Below are 21,620 nucleotides of genomic sequence, written 5' to 3' on the forward strand. Positions count from 1 at the left end.
TTGACCGTAATTAACCATATTGATAACCACAATTTCCTGAATTTTTAACATATTACTGTCTTGAAGATTATTAATGAGTATTTTATTGTCAATAGCATTATTATAATTTAAATAAAAATACTGTTAATGTTAAATATATATATATATTATATGAAACAAATGAAATCATTTCAACATTAGTTTATAGAATTATTAATCCTGTTAAATAGAATAGAATAGAATATTATTTTATTACTTTATAATAATTGAAAATATTTATGAATATTTGGAAATATATTAGTAAGCATATAAGAGGAATACTTATTGAGTATTTTTCATTATTATTATTTTCTCTTCTAAAAAAAATGCTAGTGAATAGTAAGTAACATAGTGAATAGTAAATAATAACAAATTTTATTTGAAGTATTAAGAAACATTAGCAAATATTTTTATTTATGCCTATATATATCTCTGTAAATTATTCAAAATTTTCTTTTTATTCAAAATCAAATGATTCATGTAAATTAAATTTTTTAAATTATATTTTTTCTAAATTTTTAAATTAAATTTTAATGTAAAGATGAAATTGAAATGAATGAATTAATGAAATGAATGAATAAGTGCGGAGAAATCTTCTTAACGCATTAATTACAATTCTATACTTTCTTACTCCATGTTTAATTCTTTCCATAAGAAGTATCCTATTTTGAAGAGAAATCATCCATATTCCGAATATTTTCACAAATGTCATAATAACAAATTCAAGATATAAAATAAAATTAAGTAACATGGAAAGGATTAAAAAGGAAAAAAGATTCATTCGCGAAAACTAAAATAAATAAGCATCTCTAACGTAGTATCCTAAAGAAGCTTTTCCTTTTAAAAAGCAAGCACAATTGAATTCATCCGAATTTCGTTCCCTCTGGATTTATTAAATTTAGCCGCTAAATTCAATAGAAGGCATTTTCGAAGGAAATAATTCACCACTGCGTGATTAAGTCTCACTTACTTTATCTTGATCATTATATATTTATCGGGAATAAGCCCCTCTCTACCGGCCAAGGCACCTCGCCACCAGTCATTACTGACTTGTGTGTATAGAGTCAAGGTATCTCCCTTTTTGAAGCTTAACTCTCTTTCGGATCTTGCATTGAAATCGAATTGCGCTGTGGCTTCAAGGTTTTCTGATTCTGGGAATATACAAAACGAACGTAGATCGCGCTTTGTTGGATTCCGGACAACTAATCAGCTATATCTGGCCTTACTCACCATCCTCGGATGGATACACCTCAGAATCCATGTCTTCCTGGGCTTGATCTGTCGGCGAGTCTCCTACATCTCTGCATTAAAAATTTACTTTGATAAAAAATTATAAATTGAATATATAGAATATTTTAATGATATAATACACGTCATACTTACACGTCATCGGGTTCTCTACTGATGTATTTTTCATATTGAGTACCTCCAATGTCTTCTGGAAATATTTCTTCGCAGAATGTGATAATATTCTTGATGAGTTCGTTTACTTGATTTTGATATTGTACTTGATCCTTATCTTCTGGAACAGGTACTAATGTGGGACCAAAGCAAATTGCCAAATTATATGGATCCATCATGTTTTCATCCGAAAATTCTGAGAGACTGTTAACAGAATTAAAAAAAAAAAAATTAATTTATTTTGGAGCAATGTAAAATGCTATATGAAAAAATATAAAAATTATATAAATAATTATAATAAATGAATTTATAAACTGGAATTAAAAGCAAACTTTAAACAAATAATGCTCTTTAAAATCTTAATCTTTATCTTAATTTTTATTTTATATTTTATATTATATTTTTAATATAAATCTTGATTAAAAATTAATAATGTACTTACTGATTGAGAAAAGCGAACAGATATCGCATTACTATGACAACTGGTCTTGGAAGACTGGAAATCAATTCTTTCATCTTGTTAACGAACTCTTGCTTTGATTCTAACTGTGCTAGTTCCATTAAATGTTCGAAATAAATAATAGGAAATAATGGTTCTCTCAATTCTCTCAAATAGAGCTTCAATACACCAGCAACACTGTTTATATCTGATGCATCTGTGACATCAGCCAATGGATCTTCTCCCCTCTCAAACCATTCTCGGAAATTATTAATTTCTACTTGGGAACCAGAGACTCGGAAAATACCTTGATGATGAAGACCATATAGATTGATCACTCTGATACAACTTTTCATAATTAAAGGTATTTCTTGATTCGTGCTTTCTAAATATTCTTCTAATGAGCCACCAAATAATTTTGGTTGACCATTCATTTGCAATCTACCAATTCGTTTTCTCCGAGCTTGTTTTTGTTTCGTTGTTGATATTGATGGATTTGGGCTAGCAGTCGAGCCATCCAATAGGCTCTGCCGAATATATTCTTGTTTCGCGTCTAACCTTGCTATTCTTGAGGTTCCAAGAAGATATTCCCTGAATTTCTGTAAAATATCAATAAAAATTGATGTTATAATTGACATTTCTTTGAAATAAATATTTAACTATTATATTTAAGTACAATGCTTTTTGTATTATATTGATTGGCTATATATTGATAGATAACAAGAAAAAAATGTTGTTTATCTTAATTAAGTTTATATATATATATATATTTATCTCAAAAAGTTTATCTAATATCTATTAAATCTATTAAATATTATCTAATTATCTAATTATTATCTAATTATCTATTAAATCTTTATTTATTTAATCTCGAATGATAATGTTATTAATATGAAGTAAAAAAGAATTATTATATGATATATTAAGTTGTAATATAATAAGTTAAATTATAATAAATATATTAAGTTGAAATAATATTTTATTCTATGTTAATATATTATTCTAAAATATCTTATTAGCTATAATAAAATTAATTTTAATTAATTAAATTATATATTCGGATAATTACTTAGTTAATTACTTTTCACTAATATGTAATATATAAAATTATTTTCATATTTTAATCATTTAATCGTTTAAACTTAATAATTATATATATTTATTGATTGAATCAAACTCACTGTGAGGTAGAATTCTTCAGTTTCCTGTCTGTCGGCCCTAAGCTTGATTTGCACGGTTTCCGGTGGTCTGGAAGTGGGAACAGCGTTCTCTCCAAAATATCTAGAACAATCGTAGTCTTTTGCAGTTAACATTTCCAATAGACTAGCTTCTGCTGTTTCCAAAGTTTTCCAAACTTCTTCAGATTCTGTTCTCAAGGAAGTTAATCTTTGTTGTAATTGAGCCAATCGTTGCTCCATCTCAGCGTGCAACAATTTTTGAAGTTCTGGTTCGGGAGTCTATAAAAAAAATATATATATATATGTATATATGAATATTAAAATCTTGAATATGAAAGAAAAATATGATGAAAGAAAAATTGTATATCATTTTTGCTTTCATTTTTCGTTATATGAAATATAAAATACTAAAATAAAAGAATTGTTATTTTTTCATAAGTTAGTTAGAATCTCTGTTTAGAATTTATATCTATATAATATATAATATAAATTTAACATATAAATTTAATATAAATGATTTTTAGTTTCTTTAGTTTATCTATTAAATATTTCCATGCATTTTATATCTATATTTATGCTAAATAATATCTTTTGTGATTACAGATATATCAGATGTTTATCATCTTTAATAATATACTATTTATTATTACGATTCAAATTGTTCGTGACTCAATGACGATTAAAAACTGGAACTGGAATTTATATAACATACTTCGAGTACCTCATCCCCTCGTTGTCCTTGGAATTCGAACTTCTTAGGAATCATGAAAGCAGCATGATGAGATTCCAGAAATCTTTGTTTATCCGCCCTAGAGTCTAGAGCACCAACACAAGCAGCCAACTGTTCAGCACCAGATTGTAGTGAACGTTGTCTACCTTCCTCTGCGCTACAATGCATCAGCAAAGCTCTAGCGATACAATTGTGAAAACCGAAATCCATACACTGAAAAAGTCGAATCATACAATTAGTATCTTCACACAAGAGCAAAAAGTGTGAAATTATTACATATATTGCTTTTTTAAATAAAATAATATACAAAATCATTAATCATTTCTTTTTGAAATACATAATAATAAATTCTGATTAATTTCTTATTTATTTATAATTATTATAAAGATATATAAATGATTTTTAATGAAACTTATACTTATTGAACAAATTTTTGAAAATAACAATTAAGAAAACCAAGATTACAATCAATTAATTTTTAATAGAGAATTTTCAGAGAATTTTTAGAGTTAGAGATTCAGTAACCCACTATCGAGTAACATATATATGGTATCAAGAAGCCTATCTTGTGCTCTCCTAAATCGACTTGTTGCAATTAGTTCGCAGATCGCGTGTCAAATATACATTCGATCATTTTTCATGTTGAAAAGCTTTTCATTATTGTAATAAACAGTGCGGAACAGTAAATATACAATAACGTGAAAGTAACGAAAATTCTTTTTTGCTTGCTAAATATGTTCTGTAATAGTTGTTGCAAAATTTTATGTTGTTGGCAAAAATTTATATCTGGTCTATCTGATTATATCAACATTTGACACAATACTAATTTTCTTATTAGTTTCTATTGTCGAACAGATTATTACGAGAGTATATATTAATAATGAATCGTTGTGCGATATTTTTTTAGATTAATAAAAATATTATTTAATTTATCCGTATATTATTAACAAAGTAGAAATTCAGAGTTATTATTTTTCTGCATCATTGCAATATTTAGTGTAATATTAAGATAAAATTTAGAACTATGTTTCTCTCTTCAGTTTTTTTTTTGACTTAATTATGTTTTTTTTTTTGAACTTTCTACTTTTTGAAACGTTCTTTTAAAATGAGGCAGATATAATAAATTATCTTTTTATTAAATATTTTAAACTTCAATATTTTGAAATTGGATTTTGATTAAATATTTTTATTATAAAGAATATTTTATATAACGTAGAGAAATTATTCTTTTATAACTTACATCGATAAGATCCGAAAGATCATCCACGAAATACTTATGTATTGTCGTATTGGATGCTTCAAGACATAAAATGTACTCGTTCCTTGCTTTCAACGCTTTCAGCTTCGCCTCTTGATATTTAACTTTCCTCTGAACAGAATAAAAAGTATATATAAGTTTAATCAATATCGCAAAAATTTCAATCGTTACATTATAATTACATATCTATTTGCAATTATTTAAAAATTATCCCGTATCCGAACATTCATCAAAACATTCTAGACAAGCAGCACATTAACTACATGATATAGCGTATTTTCTAAGAACCGATGGTAAGATGAGAAATTTTGACAAGGAGATGAATGAAGTCGTGCTTTATTCACCCAGAGAATGCATACTAGAGGGTAGGTCTCGGTTCACGTATTCCCCACATAAAAAGAACATGATGGAAATCGATACTGGCACGTCTTGAGGTATACTCGACCTCGCCAGGGTCATAGAAACAGAGGAAAAGAAAAAGAGAGAGGAAGAAGGAAGAGAAGAAAGATAAAAAAAGCTGAACAGAAAATAAAATGGAAAAACGTGGGCGAGTACACTCGGATACTTTCGACGGCCTTGATTTTAGCCCACCTTGTTCACTTCCTTTTCCATGAGTTTGTATTTCTTGCTGCGCGCGAGCTTCTCTGGAGGAGCATTTGCTACCTCGAGCTTGCTACGCTGCTGTTCCGCTACGCGAAGCTTCGTTTCCGCTTGCCGTGACCCGGTCTGGTATGTCTGATACGTTTTCATCGTGGTATGCAGCTCATCCAATACTCGAAGAATTTCCTCGTGCGTCTCATAACCTATTTCACGGCACTGAAATCAATCGGTTCGATTATTATTTTTAATGATTCTGATTGCGCGCATCTTATATATTTTGATTTTGGATTGGTTAAAGATTCGTTGAAGAATTTAGCGAATTATTTCAATTAAGAAATAGTAGAATCAATATAAATTGAAAAAGATTCAGGAATTTTCTTTTTCAAGACAATAAGCTTTGAACATAACAATTCAATGTAATAATGATTCAAAATGAATTAATCAAAAAATGATGAAATCAGTTTTTGATAATTTCTCAAATATTCATTTATTTTTTTTAATATTCTTTTATATATATTGTATTTTTTTAATTATAAGAAATATATTGTAAGTATACTTTCGATATCGTTTCCAATGATATGTATGTACTGGCATATACTCACACGTTTGTATATCCGTTGAACATCTTCCATCACTTGATTAAGACGACCAACGAGATGTGTGCTATATACTTCTGACAAAGCTGCATGATCTCTGCTTAAGGATTTAGTCTCGTTGATGAGTTGCTGCCAGCAAGCATAGCTCGAGAATAGGGGCCATTGTTCTCGCCTAGGAATTGCTTACTGTTAGTGATTTACTTCAAGCATTTATTAATATATATATATATATATATATATGGAATTTAAAATTTTGAAAAAAAAAAAGATCATGATCATCGATTTACGCGAATTTAAAAAAAAAAAAGAAGGAAAAAGGTATAAAAGAATAAAATACAGAATTAGAGATAAATACGTACTTTTGCTTTTGCTCCTTGTGTCTGAGTTGTATGCTTCTGGCCAACTTGTCGAGAGACTTGCTGTAATCGAGCTCGAGCTCGGCTCTCTTTCGAAAAAAATCCTGAAGCTCCGCCACGATGGCGACTTGGGCCTCCATCCGGATGTCGAGACATCTCAGCTGTTCGTTCAGCTGCAACCGTATGTCTGAAAACAGGAATACGTCAGATAAAGACTTTCTGTTGAATCGTTAGGTTAGGTTCGTTTTTCGTTAATCGATCGATCGACCGACCGTTCGGTTCATCGAAAATCGCGTTTCGTGTTACGAACGCATTTATTATCAATCGAGAAAATCTCGATTCGATCGTGCTCTGCTTTTTTTACTCGTATTTTATCCTACACTTGCCATCGTCTTTCGATATTTATATATATATATATTTTTAAGAATAAAAATAACAATATTAATTTAACAATATTTTTCTATAATTTATAGATTGGATTAAATTTTATATACAGATTCAAAAGAGTATTTGCTCGTTCAAAGGGTTCTCAACTTTTTATATGATTCAACATATTGATTTAACATGTTAATTATTGAGTCAAATATTTATAATACGATTCAAACATTTATAATATACAATTTTAAAAAGCTTAATAGACTGGTATCTCACTATATTTTATATGTCTGTATATACACGTTTAAATCGGCAATTCTCAAATTTTCCAAAAATATCATTATAAATAGAAATAAAAGTTATTATAAATCAATAAATTATTATTGATTCTATTGAAATTTTATTGTTGTTACGATAAAATTACAAATTTAATACAAGAATATTTTTAAAAAATAATAATAAAAAAATATTGAAGAATTGAAAATAAATGCATTCTATTTTTTTTCTGTTTTAGTTTAATTTCTTAATGATAACCTCGAATCGAACTTACAATTGCATGTTACACTGTTATTTAAACTATTTTAATCATTGCAATTAAATACCAAGGACAGATACTATGTACATTTTTAAAGGAAAAATAAAATAAAATTACACTTATAAATACATGTATTTTTCAAACTTGAAAAATATAAAATAAAAAATTGTGAAAACATGAAAATATCAGAAATTACAAAAAATATAAAAAATTTTCTAAAAATTTTCTGAAACTTTTTTTTTTTTTTTTTTTAAAAAATGTTCATTCCTCCAACTTTTAATTTATACAATTTTTCTGAGAAGATACATATTGGGGGACAAAAAATACAATTCCTGAAACTGTTGAATGCTTTTAGGAAGTTGTACGAAACCCGATAATAGTGTCTCATTAAAACGGGGGGGAAGCTACCATGTGCAATCACATATGGTGCCGACTTTGGTTCCAAGAAACTAATATAAAAAGAGGAAGAGAAAAAGAAGGAAACTGTTTTCTCGTTGATCTTGACTGTCTTCTCGTACGAAAGTTAAGCTCAATAATTTTTTTCTTTCTTTCTTTCTTTTTTTTTTTTCTTCATTCCACACGAAAACGTGGGACGAGTATCGATTTTTCTCTGGTGTGATTCATTCCCCAAGTGGCCACGAGATTTTCGACCCCGCCATTAAGGGTAGAAGTGCATGAATCGACGACCTGCCTACGCCCCTAAGAACGTAAATAAACGCGCTAGTGGTGCTCATATATCGGGTGGTCCAAAGGTAATGATAAAATTTAATTATATTCAATCAAAGAATTGATTTCTTCCATCTCGATTATGATAAATTCTTGATTATCGAACATTGTATTGATTATTCGGATAAATTGAATGTGATAAAATAATTGTTAATCCGTTAACAATAGTTAGATTGGAGAAAAGAGAGAAAGTCCTGAGATGGATAATATTAAGATGAAATATATTCTCCATTCGAGATAAAATTAAAATAAATCTTAAGAATATTCGACTGTGGTGGCAAGTGAAATTAGGTTACACGAGCAACTGAAAAACGACACCAAACCTTCAGAACAAAGAGATCTGCATAGTTACAGGTTGATGACATCACTAGACGATAAGAGTGTATATGTAATGTTGAATAAGAGCAACATTTATTCTAAAAATTTTCTACGTCTGGACTTTCTTTGGTCTGGAAATTGGTCAGAAAGAACATTTTAGAAAATGAAGTTGTACAGATTTATTGAAAGAATCTGTTCTTTCTCTTTTTGCCTATCTATACATAAGATTTTTGTAATCCTAGTTGGAAAATGAAATTTATTTTTAATTCTAATACCTTTTATATTATTAAAAATCCATTGTGGTAAGAAAAACAGAATGATCTTTGTTCCATAGATACTTATATATAACAATTTTGGAGGAAATAAGATAAAGATAAATGAGAAAGATAAAAATTAGAATTGTAGTAAAATAAAAAATGGAATTTGTAGAAAAATATTCTTCATTTCTATGAAAGAAATGTTTCTAAAGAATAAAAAATGAATTACATCTTTAAATCACTCCGTATATGGTACTGGTCGATCAAAAATTTTGAAGGGTGAATAACCAAAGATTATCATAAAGCACTCACAGACGCTTGGCAATTTCCTTTCAAAAAATGTCGATGGTTTTTTCCAACGTATCATCAAAATATTGATATCTTTACTACAAATTATATCTATTTTAAAAATAGTTGTTTCAACTTTTTATACTCTACATGATTATCGACATATGTTACATAATCGAGTTTAATAATAATTATAATCTGCAGAGGGCGCGCTCTAACGTCTTGTATTCGTGAAACTTTTAATTCTTTTTACATATGATATTTTTATCGTTTTAAAAGTACAAAGTAAATCGTTATAACAGATATAAAATTAACTTGTGTTTTAATCTTTTGTGAACATAAGTGAGATGAAAATTATATCGTGTGATATCCTGTATCCGTAATATTTTTTAAATCAGCAAAGTTGTGTGAACGAAGAGGTTATATTGATTTGTACGAGTTGAAAAGAAAAGATACGAGTTTAAAAAAATTGTTTAGAAAAAAATGTAGGAAATTAAGTTGAGATACGAGATACAAATTTTTCTCATGTCAAATTTCTCATATTTCACGATATAATAAAAATACATTAAGATATTTCATCCGTATCTCATGAAATAGCTGATTGCGACATATATATTTCGTTAAAAGGGATAGATAAAATATTCGTATCTAAGATATTTCTTTTTTTTTATAGACTTTTAAAAATAAAAGAAATATACATATTCATTTTTTTAATTAAATCGTTTAAAATTTGTATAGAAAGAATATAAAATATTAATTATATTTAAAAATACATATTTTTTTCATATCGTTCCTTTAAAAACTCGTTATTGGTAGAAATACACGATGAAATTGACAATCGTTCGAAGGACGTAACAGGATCCATTATACAACTGCTTGAAAGCTCATATGAATTGACAAGAGAAGTAACATCGATAAAATTGTATAACAAGTGACTGTAACGCTTATTGTGCGATTTCAATGGAACCACTTTGATAACTTTATTTTCACGCTGCGTATTTTTATACTAGATATATTTTCTATATATTTTCTTGTACTACTCGTGAAACCATGTTTTTCTTTTTTTCTAATAGAGATTATTTTTACAAATGAACTTATTCCAGCAAATAAAAATATTTTACTCTTTTAAATTAATTTCATTCCAAACAATTAGAACATTTTTCAAAACTTGTACACATATAAATTTGAGATTTGAAATCAGATTTTGTTTAGATTGAATTTTTTGCAAATAATTTCTGTAAAATTGAAATTGATTCACATTTAAAGGTACAAGATGAACTTGATCCAATTTAATAGCAAACATTCGCTCGGAACAAAACACTTCGTAGTAACTGACACATTATTAACATGTGCGATGCACATGTGAAATAAGATTTATCGTATTATAGGTCACCCATGACCCAACGCGACGTTATGATCACTTCCCATTTTTATCTGTTCCTGTACACTGTACAGATACATTTTCTTTCATAAACTCAAAGATAAAAAAAAATATTATATAGAAAATAAAAAAAGATTGAAAGTAATTATTATTAATAGAAAATAATGATTATGAATATAAAATATATAAATTTTAAATAAATTAAATGCAAGTTATATCTTGTGTATTTTTATGTAAATATACATATATATATATATACAGGATATGTAATATTAAAAAGATGATAATAATTATTATAACGTTGAATTATTTTTATAAAGATAAGTTTCGAATAAAAATTAAATTATAATTATTTTATAGAATAAAATTAATTAAACAAAGAGAACAATGAATTTTCATAACTTAATATCTTTTATTATTGTTTTCACCTTGAATTATTATCTATAATATTGATCAACAGATTAATTTATCAACAATTATGGTTGATTATAAATGTACATATTAGACATGTATTATAGATATGTATCTATCGACTGATAGATTAGATTAGATTAAATTTAAATGGAGTTTATTAGTATTATCAAATAAATTGAAAATTTAAAATAATATATAAGAAAAATAATTGACATTATTTTTATTTTTAATTCAGTTCAAAAATTAGTTTAAATAAATTAGTTAAATAATATGATCAATTAAAAGCAACAGATTTAAATAACAGAAACATGACTTATAAAAAATCTGTAAGTGTATTCGTGAAAAGAAAAATGTTTATTGCAGCATAAATGAGAACGTTAAATTTACAGACTTTCTCTAATGCCATTCGTTATTTCGAATTTTCGTATTTCATAGAGCGTGTCGAAAAATTGCGGTGCAACTGTACAAAAGAGGTTACTTGTGCTAAACAAGCTGAACACAATATTACACTGTTCGGTAAAAATTGACTGATCGTTCAAAATTATTTAGATTTTATTCAAAAACAAGAAATAAATCGTAACAACTCGGATTTTTAAAAAACACTGATCAAAAACATTAAATTAAAAATATTAATCAAACGTAATTTTATTGACGAATGTCATTATCATGCCAGGATCTGTTCACAAATTCTCACATGAAGGGGCAATATTCATGCAAGATTTTATTCTCTTATAAAATGTATCTTACACGTACGTTTCTAACCTTTAAACATGTTTTCAATAGTTGTAAACTTGTCTCACGATAAAAGGGTAGGGATACACGTATATAGAATAATTGTTTAAAAAATTGTTTTGTAAACGGCAGCGCCATTTACCTTTCGTCAAAGCCTCCCATTCCTGTCGTCCAGCTAGCTTGAACATTTTTCCCCGTTCCAACTGTCCACCACTCTCTCTCTGGTCCACCGTCGATTATTCCTCGTGTTCACAAAGTTCACTATTCCTTTCGTCCGTTTTTATCGCGTCCTTTTTTTCGTTTTCTTGTGTTATGTTTTATACACACACACACACATACACACACGTGCGCGCGCGTGAAATGAATTAGTATTTTTAACAAATCACGAATACACACGTATTTTTTTTCTCAAATTATTATCGAATAACTGCAATCAATGAGCTACCATAACGCGATTACAACTCTTGGTAACTCTTGAAACACGCTGCTCGCATGTGAACCGCTTGCTGGGATCTTTGACATTCCTTGGCTTCGAATGGCGAACTTGCATCTAGATTTCATTGATATTAGTCGATAACTATGTATTATGCGTTCTGAATGACATTAGGGATGATAGAGTGGGGCAGCACAGGCGAAGAAAGCACGAGAGAGACTATATGTATGTATAGCATACGATAGAGAATCTAATCGTGATATTCAGCTATTCATTGCAACGAATGGATTGGCAAAAAATCGAGCGCCATCTCGTGACGATGATATAAGATAAATGCGTGTCGGATTATTGGAAAATGTAATAATGTTTCATAACAGAATGATAAAATGCCTAACGAAAACATTGTTTTGTGGGAATAAACGTAGATAGAAATGAATGAAAGGATAGAAGTATATTCGATATAAAGGATGACTTATAATTATATATCGTTAAATATATCCAGAATGATTGCAATTACGTGATGAATTAAATAATCATTATTATTACAAATAATTATAAAGATCGATAAAAAATAAAAGAATTGTGAAAAATAAAACGTTTCAATAAATGTAATGTTTAAACATATCTTATACATAATTGTAATATATATGAAATAATGTTATGAAATAATTCAGATATACATAATATGATTTTATGCATACTTTCTACTGTTTATTATTTATAAGGCAAGCACTTTCAATATGCAAAAAAGTGAAAAATAGTTTTCAAAATATTGAAATATATAATTCGTATAATTTTCTAATATTAGATAATATCACATCATTCATATTTTCAGAATTATCACCGCTATATCTTACATGACCCAGTTTATATAAATAGGGATAAAAACACGAATATTTGTTATTGGATATTTAAATAGAAAATATAGAAATCTCTTATTTTCGCAATAGATTTTTAGCTATCGTTTATTTGTAATCTTTAAATATGATTATTTCATATTTTATAAAATTGCATTGTAGTATATATTAATTAAATTAAAAGTAATATAATTTCTTTTATATTAAAAATTATAATATTATATACATAAAAGATAATTAGATCGTAAAAATCTTCTTCAATCTAACTGCTTTCAATATTTTAAAAAGATAAAATACCATAATTTTACCATAGTCATAATTAATTAAGAAAGTATATATATATATTTGTGTTGATTATCAGCAGATTTTGTTTATATTTTTATAATGTTATAATGTTTTATTTATAAGATTAAATATTTTTGAGATTCTACACTGTCTCTCACTCTTCTTCTTAAACAATATGTATAACCTATACAGCATAACCTCAAATACTAAAATATCCAATATACTTTTTGCTATTGTATTCTCGTGAATGATATCAAAGGAAAACGAATACACTCTCTAACTAAATATGTATTAACATTTCGATGTATTGTTTTACGATCAGCAAAGCGTACAAAGGTCTATTTCGTGCGAGAAAATTGAAAGCGCAGTGGCATAAAAATTCTAGCTCCTCTATACTCCCGTTATAACCTCAGAAAGGATTCCGTTAATAGAATGCAACCATGAATCTATATCTCTCTTACTCTATCGCTCTGGTAAACGATAAGTTGCCGGTGTTGCAAGTTTTATGCAAGCTTTGCAATTATCGGGCCCTGATAGATTACAACAGATAATGGTTGCACGTTGTGCGTGAAAGTTCTCAAAGAACACGATCAACAACATCGTTTTCATAGCGTGATGGCCACGTAAAGGATTATTTTTAAAATTTGCCGCTAAGAGATGACCTTAATAGGTCGTTTGTAAGATGAATTGTTGTAAGAAGACAATTATTATTATTATAATATATAGGGATTGTTTTTCTTATACGTGTCTAACTTCAAAAGCACGCTAGAAATTATCGAGGTAAGATAAAAATGTTATTTATATAAACGTATATTTGTGTATCGTGTCGCAAATTACGCATTATTTATCCAAGGAAATCGAATAGAATAGAATATTTTTTTTGTTTTTAAAGAAAGTAAACTTTTGTACTGCCCTAACCTAAAAATTTTCCATTTCTTTATATTTTTTAATAGATATATATATATATATATATTTTTTTTTGATGAGACATTTTATAAAATTGAAGAATTATTACACGTAAAAATACAGAATTATTATTATCATTTTTTTAAATACTAATAAGTTTTACAAATTTGATATATTAATAAATAATATTCGTAACAATTGAGATATTTTTCTGAGGCGTTTTTCTTTAAATTCAAATAATCTTTCACTAAATCATATTATTCCTACTTCTTATACGTGTAATGCGTGTTACATTTGTTAACATAGTGCTGGTCAGTTATTGATAAAGCAACAAGTACTGCAGATGAACTGCTTGGTAAGAAAATAAACTGTGAACGAAAACGTGTTATCAGGCCAATAATACTACTATATAACTTGCTAATAAAAAGAGAATTTGAATTAAAAAGATTTAATAAATTTTTTTTTATGTAATAAAATAGACATTTACAAACATTTTTACGACGTTTTTATCATTAAAATTTAAACATAGAATGAAAGTATATTTAAGTGAATTACTATTTTTCTTTTTTCCCACATTTGCAAATAAAACGAAGATAAAAAAAAAGGAAATACACGATTTTATTAATAAAATTAATAATATTCATAATTTCCCACTACGTTTGAATATCTTATATTTTATAGAATTTATAGAAAAACTTTAAACAAAGTAAATTTAATAATCGTAATTCGTTCAAACAATTTTATATATTTTTAAATTAAATGCACGAGTAAACGTATAAATACATACTAATTTGTTTCAATATTTTCTGTTCCTTAAGATGCGCATTCCCCCAAATGTATGCTTTATGATAATAAAATGATGTTATCGTTCTTTAAATAGATACAATAAGAAGATAAATTCTATTCAAAGTTCGAATTTCAAACATTTTCCTTCTTTGTACACATGCGTCAATCTATGAGATTACAATTTAAAAGAGAAAAAAGGAAAGTGCGGATGCACTGATGCGTTTAAAAAAGAAAAAAATTCGATTAGATATACGAGTGAATCCAGTTCAAGCATAAAATGGTTCTATCAATTTTTACCATCTTCCTTTAGGAAACGGTCATAATCCGGTCTAGTTTCTACAATCACTGTGCACACGTCAGCACAGAATAAATTTGACGAGTAAAAACACGATCATTCAATCCGTGTAATTTTGTCAACATGATTGTTTAATCGAATTATTTGAAGCGAGCAATAAATAACAATCGAATAAGTATGAAATTTAGAGCAACGGAAAATAAATAAAATGCAATTTAAAGTTAATTTTTTTTTTTTTTTACCTCCTCTGATTGATTTAATACGATTCAATATGAACCGTATTTTCTGTTTAAATAAATAAATTTTTATAAAAAGGTATTATCTTATGAAATTTATCAAAATTTTTGTTTCTTACTATTAATTAATTAATCATCATACAATCATTGTTACGTCCGTTACGACGCAACAAAACAATTAATATCTCGAGATTATTGATTAATCGACTTTTTACGAGATGGCGTATTTATCATTAGCACATAAGAAATAACGATTAAACGGTGCAATTTCAATAATACGGCCGTAAAAAAACCAAGACCGGAAAAGGAAGTCGTACGTCTGACAATGGAGAAGATACACAGAATAAAATATAGAGTTTGGCCGTGAGTTTGTTCGTTCGTTCGTTCGTTTGTTAACGAAGCGAACGCCCACAATTGATTGAGAGCGTCGGACTGTTAGCACAATTGCCCTTAAATTGAGATGTAAGTACTTACAGCTATACCGTTTCGCTCGACGTTTCGAATCGACTCGAATCCTCGGTCCTATAGACTTACGATGTCCATCTATTGATCTAGGTCATCCTAAACTCGTTTAAAGTCCTGTTTCTAACGAGAAAGTATACACGAACTTGAGAAATCGACGATTTTTCTTCCGACGGACGATAGTGATAAAACGATGCAAGAAATATTATGTAGGTTATGTCCGGATCGAATCTATAAGCGTGCCATATTGTTCATGATTCCGAAATTCCATATTGAGAAAAAGAAAATATAGAAAAGATAGAGAGATATAATACAATATACAATAAAGATTGATATTGTTTACAGTTTTTAAGAGAAATCCTATTGTGAATACAAAAAAAAAAAAAAAAAAAACCAATACGCCGCTTAAAACTTGCCAAACTGGAAAATAAATGTTATGAATCATTAATATTTATAATATATGTGATTAATTAATTGTTCCGTTTCCGACAATTATTTTAAAAAATTTCTCAACCTGTGTTCAATTTACTGGTTCTCCTCCATAATTAATCGTTTCTACTCTTAACCAACAACTGGGAAGTTTTTAACACCACCACGTTTGATTTTATCGTAACAGTAGTTTCACGACCGGTAACACGATGCTGTTCGTTCGAAATATAAACATATCTTTCGATGACTCAGTGGACTTTTATGCAACGGATGAGAAAAGTTCAGCAACAGCTGTGCCTCAAAAACTCTATTCCTACCACACCGTTGTTTACCGTTTCATTTCAGAACGAAACTGAACGGCCGATAATATTCCTTTCGAGAAGGTAGCATGCTTCGAAACGAAACTACAAAAAGCCACAATACGTCGCGGTCGCGGTCTTACACTCGTGTGAATAAGATTAATTTTCACTCTCGATCCGTTCACTGTGTGCGGTATATTATTAGAAAAAGCGGAATCCTCGTAAATGTCACGCGTCTCTAACAACGAGACATCATTCGACATCAATTCTCGTCAAGCTTCACACAGTCACAGTAACACATCTTGATGACCAATTGAAATAGTCAATCTCACTTAACGCATAAAACAACTTTATTTTGATTACTGAATATACATTCGTTATATGGATTCACAGTGAACGCGATCTAACATCGAAATAATTTAAGGGAGTTTATGTTATACGTTCGATTATAGCGTATCGTATGCAATACAACGTTACACGATTAAATATAAATACTTTCTCTCCGTTCACGAATCATAAAAGTTTACCGGATATCCTGCGAAAAAAATAATAAACACGTGCTTCGACATTGACCGACTCCTATCCAACTAATGTCGACTGTTTTTTTTTTTCTACGATAGAGGGACTGGGACGACACAACGATATATATGTATATATATACACACAGGATATAGCACACTGCACGATAGTGAAATTTACAAAATGAGACTGTACACAAGATGAAACTCGATCGAGATTGTTTCCTGTCGATAACTGGCGTTATTAAATCGGCTGAGATTATTGTCTATAGTGAAATTACCGATAAAGTTTGTACGATGATTTCGCAAATTCGATGAAACAAACAGAATTAGCGACGAGGTTTAATAATTCGGTTTAGCAAATAACGGTCGTGTGTAGTTTCGAGCCACGAGGGTATTGCACATTGGTCGATCAGTCGAGTGGGACTTGGTCGCGTGAACTGACCAGTAAGGACAGGCAGTCGTTGCTTTGACTGTCGTTAAATTAACCACAATTACCAGCGAGGCCTACACGCACGCGCCTTCCTCTATACGCCTACCGTGTATGTATTGCCGTCGTTTATATGCGTGTATGTATACATATCCGTCTTAACTTTGCTCACTCGTGTGAGTTTACACTTGCGCGAATGCCATTAAGTCAACGATATACGGTGATCTCAAACTGTTATTGAATAATGTGACGATTCAGAGGTGATTTATGGAAACAAAAATAGTAACATTCAATGTTACGGAATCTATTATTAAATTTTTTTATTTTTATAGTTTCGAAAATTTTAATATAATAGAATATTTTAAATTTATATTGAAATAAAGAATCATAGAGATAAAATAAAACAATATTTCGTATTGAAAAAATAAGAAAAAAATTTGGTATAAAATTTCTTTATTCGATTCCTCGAGAAAATTGATTTTAAAAATTTATTAAATACGCAATACGAATGAGTACATTCCATTATCGATTATCTATATCTAACACTATTTATAAATAATGACAATAATATTGTTTTTATACAGATCATTCATTCTTTATTGTTCATTGTATTGCAAGTATTGAAAAAATATCCTTGCTATATACATTATTATGTTCAACAAATTAAAAGTAACTAAATGGACTGTAATATGTTATTGATTTTTAATCTTTCATATTTCATTCAGGAATATTTCGCTATTCAAAACATTTGTACACTCAGAGCAGAATATTTGATCTATATTTCACGATCTAAATTTAAATAAATCAAGTTTATTCATAGTTTAATTCACATTTTATAGATATGAATGTTTAATAAAGTGAACATTGGTCTGGCGTCTCGTAACAATACAAACATAATGGCGGCTAGACAAATCTTATCAAGAAGGATATCGGTATCAATGCAACTCGTAAAAACAAGCTTTTGTTTACAAAAAATAATTAGAGAAAAATAATTTTTTTTAAAATTAATTTTTTATATCTAATATATATCTCTTTAAAATATATATTTTTATGCTATTCTATCAGAAAAAAGATTTGGCTCCTGTAATGAGTTCAATTTCGAGAATTCAGATGGCGTTGAGTAATATTCAGAACAATGGCGAAATATCTGCGTGATTCAGTTCGAGCAAATTTGGGAGGAGAGGGATGAATGACAACAATTAACAAGTTAGTTGTCAATTACGTTATCGTTCGCGATACCGTCTCACACGAATGAACACGTCATGCATACAAACAGTTGATAGCTTTATTGAATTAATTTTTTTTTTTTTTGTATCCGACTACACTGTTAGCCGGCGAAAAAATAAAACACAAAAAAATAATAATTTAGCAGAATCGTGGTCGTATTATTTTTTGAACTGTATCATTCATCTGTATCATTTTCTTCCTCCTTAAGCAATGGAAAAATAATATTAATTTTTCAGGAATAAGATGTGAAATATAATCAACACAGTAAGCTTTAAAAAAGGAATAAAATAGATAAAGATATAAGATTAAAACGCGACGATTGTAGACAAGATGAAAGGAGAAAAATCTTCACGCGCATAAGCCGTGCACATAAATTGATATGCAGTGCAATGTTTCTCTATCAACTTCCTTCCTGCACGAATTGAAGGGAAGCGTCAAATGGCTATTGCGTCGTGCTCGGTTCAGTTCATTTTTCGTTATCTCAAATTCAACGTATACCGGTTCCTTTATGTACGTAATTATAACGTAACGTGTACGTAGTGAATCGAAGAGCTGTTACTGTAACAGCAGGTGAAAAAGATAGGCCTCTCAGTGCTTGCTATAAAAATTAATCCTTAAGCTCTCTTTCACACAAGGATTCGCCTCGTCAATTATCAAGATTTATGTTACGACCGGCACGCCCTCTTAAACGAATCATCGCAACCATGCATTAAAACGTAGGTTAAGAATACACACACACACACACACACACACACACACACACACACACACACACACACACACACACACACACACACACACACACACACACACACACACACACACACACACACACACACACACACACACACACACACACACACGTACAAATCGATTTTTAACGAAATGGCCATCAATTTGACAAATTTTATGGCCAATAGTTAAATTAATAATAAATAATTCAAACGCATGGTCTCTATATCATAGTATATTCTAGAATTTCAAAACATACATGAAAATCAAAATTTTTATTATTTTCTTTTTAACTTCCTTCTGACGAAAGAATCAAATTTGATTTGATTCTAAATCCTTAAAAAAAAAAAAAACAACTATATCTAAGATAAAATTTCTTAAAATTAATGAAAATTGAAATAAATGTAAAAATTATTGTATATCTTTTAATTTATACATTTATATATATGGCAATTACTTAATGCACGTGTATATTTGGACAAATAATCATTAAATTTTCAATTATGATGAATTTTGATTTTCATTGTGTGAAAAATAATTTTTCTTCAAGTCATTTTAATTTTTCATTTCATCATCAAATCTTCTTTTATTAAAATACAAATAAAACTCGTTTCTTGACAATATGCTGTGTGACCAAAAAGAAATTTCAAAAATCTTTATTTTTCTGAATTTCCAATATTACTGAAAATTTTCCGCGAAACGTTTAAAACGAATTTGCATGTTTTATTACTTTTTTATTGTATTGTGTAAAAATTGAAATTGAGAGAGGAGACAAGAGAGGAGGAGAGAAAAAGAGATAAAAAAAAAAAAAAAAAAAAAAAACTATAGAATATCATGTAAGAGACGGCAAAAATATCGACGTTTTGTAATGAAAAATAATAATGTAGAGAACTACGTAATTTATTTAAAAAAAGAAACTTAAATTGAATTGATAGAATTAAAAAAAATTCAAATTCAACTCTGTGCATCTATCATCTTAAATCAATAATATTTTCATTTAAATAATTTAATTTTTTTTTCAAAATTATTATTCAAAATTTCGATTATTTATGTTTCAAAACATTCAAATATATATATATATATGTGTGTGTGTGCATATAATTCTTTAATCGTAAAAACAGATTAGAAGTTCCGACCAACAAGGAAGCCATATGGAACCCCTTGATTTTCTGTGTTGGGATGTTGGTATGGGGGACCTTTACACGATCGACCGGAAGTTAGCTACTAGAGTTCGTATGCCATATGGTAGGAACGAATTTATTCGAAGAACACGACGTAATTCTGTTCTGGTGCAATGCTCGCCTTTGCACTCACCAATGATTTAAAGAAAAGTGCCTTTTTCCTTTTTTTAAATCATTGCATTTAAGAAAAAAATTCAATTTCTCAGAATTAATTTTATCGTTAACGATCGAAAATAATAAAAATTTTTTATTAATTATGCTATTGGAAAGATTGTTTTCCTAATAAAAGGAAGTTTGATAACATGCTGGTACAATAGAATACAGATTATTAAATTGAAGGGTGACTCATAGTGTTAAGTCGGTCGTAATACAATAATTAATTAATTAATCCTCTAGATAATATTTTTTTAGATAAAACAAAAAGTTAGATAGAGAATTAAAAACCTTTGATATAAAAGAATTTCGTTAATTTCCAACTTGAAAGAATGAATGCTTTGAGGAGTAAAATAATTTTTTAAAAATATAAATGATTCGAGAAAACATTAATTCTCGAAATACCAAAATGCTTATTCACTTTTTTGTATTATCGTAATAATTTTTAAATTACATCTGAAAGATTCAATTTCCTTTCATCATTGTTTTCTTCATTATTCACAATAAGATAATTATAATAAATATAATAATTATAATAATTCACTTTCAATCTTAATAAATATTTAATATAACATATTGATTTCAAAAAAAAAGAAAGAAAAAAAAATTATAAGCTTTTGTTAGATAATTAAATATGATGAATACAAATTTTTATAATGTAAAAATAACATGTACTATTAAATAAAGTAAAAAAGATAAAATATTTAAATAGTAATTTTTAATAAATAAATAATGAATTTGATGAAATAATGCTTCATATCAACTTTACATATGTCACGTATTTAACAA

The 21,620-nt window shown here is 28.3% G+C and overlaps 1 protein-coding gene and 1 long non-coding RNA gene across 9 annotated transcripts in view; one reads left to right on the top strand and one right to left on the bottom strand.

Moving 5' to 3' along the window:
• The window catches only part of LOC100871605 (SLIT-ROBO Rho GTPase-activating protein 1), a 38,623-nt gene that overhangs the window by 5,240 nt on the left and 11,763 nt on the right, over positions 1–21,620 (bottom strand). For 2 of the 8 annotated variants that reach the window (XM_086911072.1, XM_086911070.1), the window contains 11 exons: positions 11,745–12,152; positions 6,580–6,763; positions 6,227–6,392; positions 5,616–5,840; positions 5,007–5,135; positions 3,749–3,979; positions 3,040–3,315; positions 1,862–2,457; positions 1,402–1,623; positions 1,249–1,319; positions 989–1,169 (listed from right to left, as the gene is read on the bottom strand). In XM_086911072.1, the coding sequence (XP_086767198.1) occupies positions 989–1,169; positions 1,249–1,319; positions 1,402–1,623; positions 1,862–2,457; positions 3,040–3,315; positions 3,749–3,979; positions 5,007–5,135; positions 5,616–5,840; positions 6,227–6,392; positions 6,580–6,763; positions 11,745–11,790 (2,327 nt within the window). In that variant the 5' untranslated portion in view covers positions 11,791–12,152. Of the gene's footprint in view, positions 1–988; positions 1,170–1,248; positions 1,320–1,401; positions 1,624–1,861; positions 2,458–3,039; positions 3,316–3,748; positions 3,980–5,006; positions 5,136–5,615; positions 5,841–6,226; positions 6,393–6,579; positions 6,764–11,744; positions 12,223–15,874; positions 16,094–17,389; positions 17,551–21,620 lie in introns of those variants that run through there. The other 6 variants (XM_086911067.1, XM_086911068.1, XM_086911071.1 and 3 more) reach the window with 5 other exon arrangements.
• Positions 15,201–16,319, top strand: LOC116414129 (uncharacterized). The gene is made up of 2 exons (XR_004224591.2): positions 15,201–15,862; positions 15,956–16,319. It is a non-coding gene; the product is annotated as an uncharacterized LOC116414129 (long non-coding RNA).

The sequence above is a fragment of the Apis florea genome, unplaced genomic scaffold (genome assembly GCF_048593485.1).
Source record: "Apis florea isolate Af1SG1 unplaced genomic scaffold, ASM4859348v1 contig_3203_pilon, whole genome shotgun sequence".
NCBI classification, from domain to species: domain Eukaryota; kingdom Metazoa; phylum Arthropoda; class Insecta; order Hymenoptera; family Apidae; genus Apis; species Apis florea.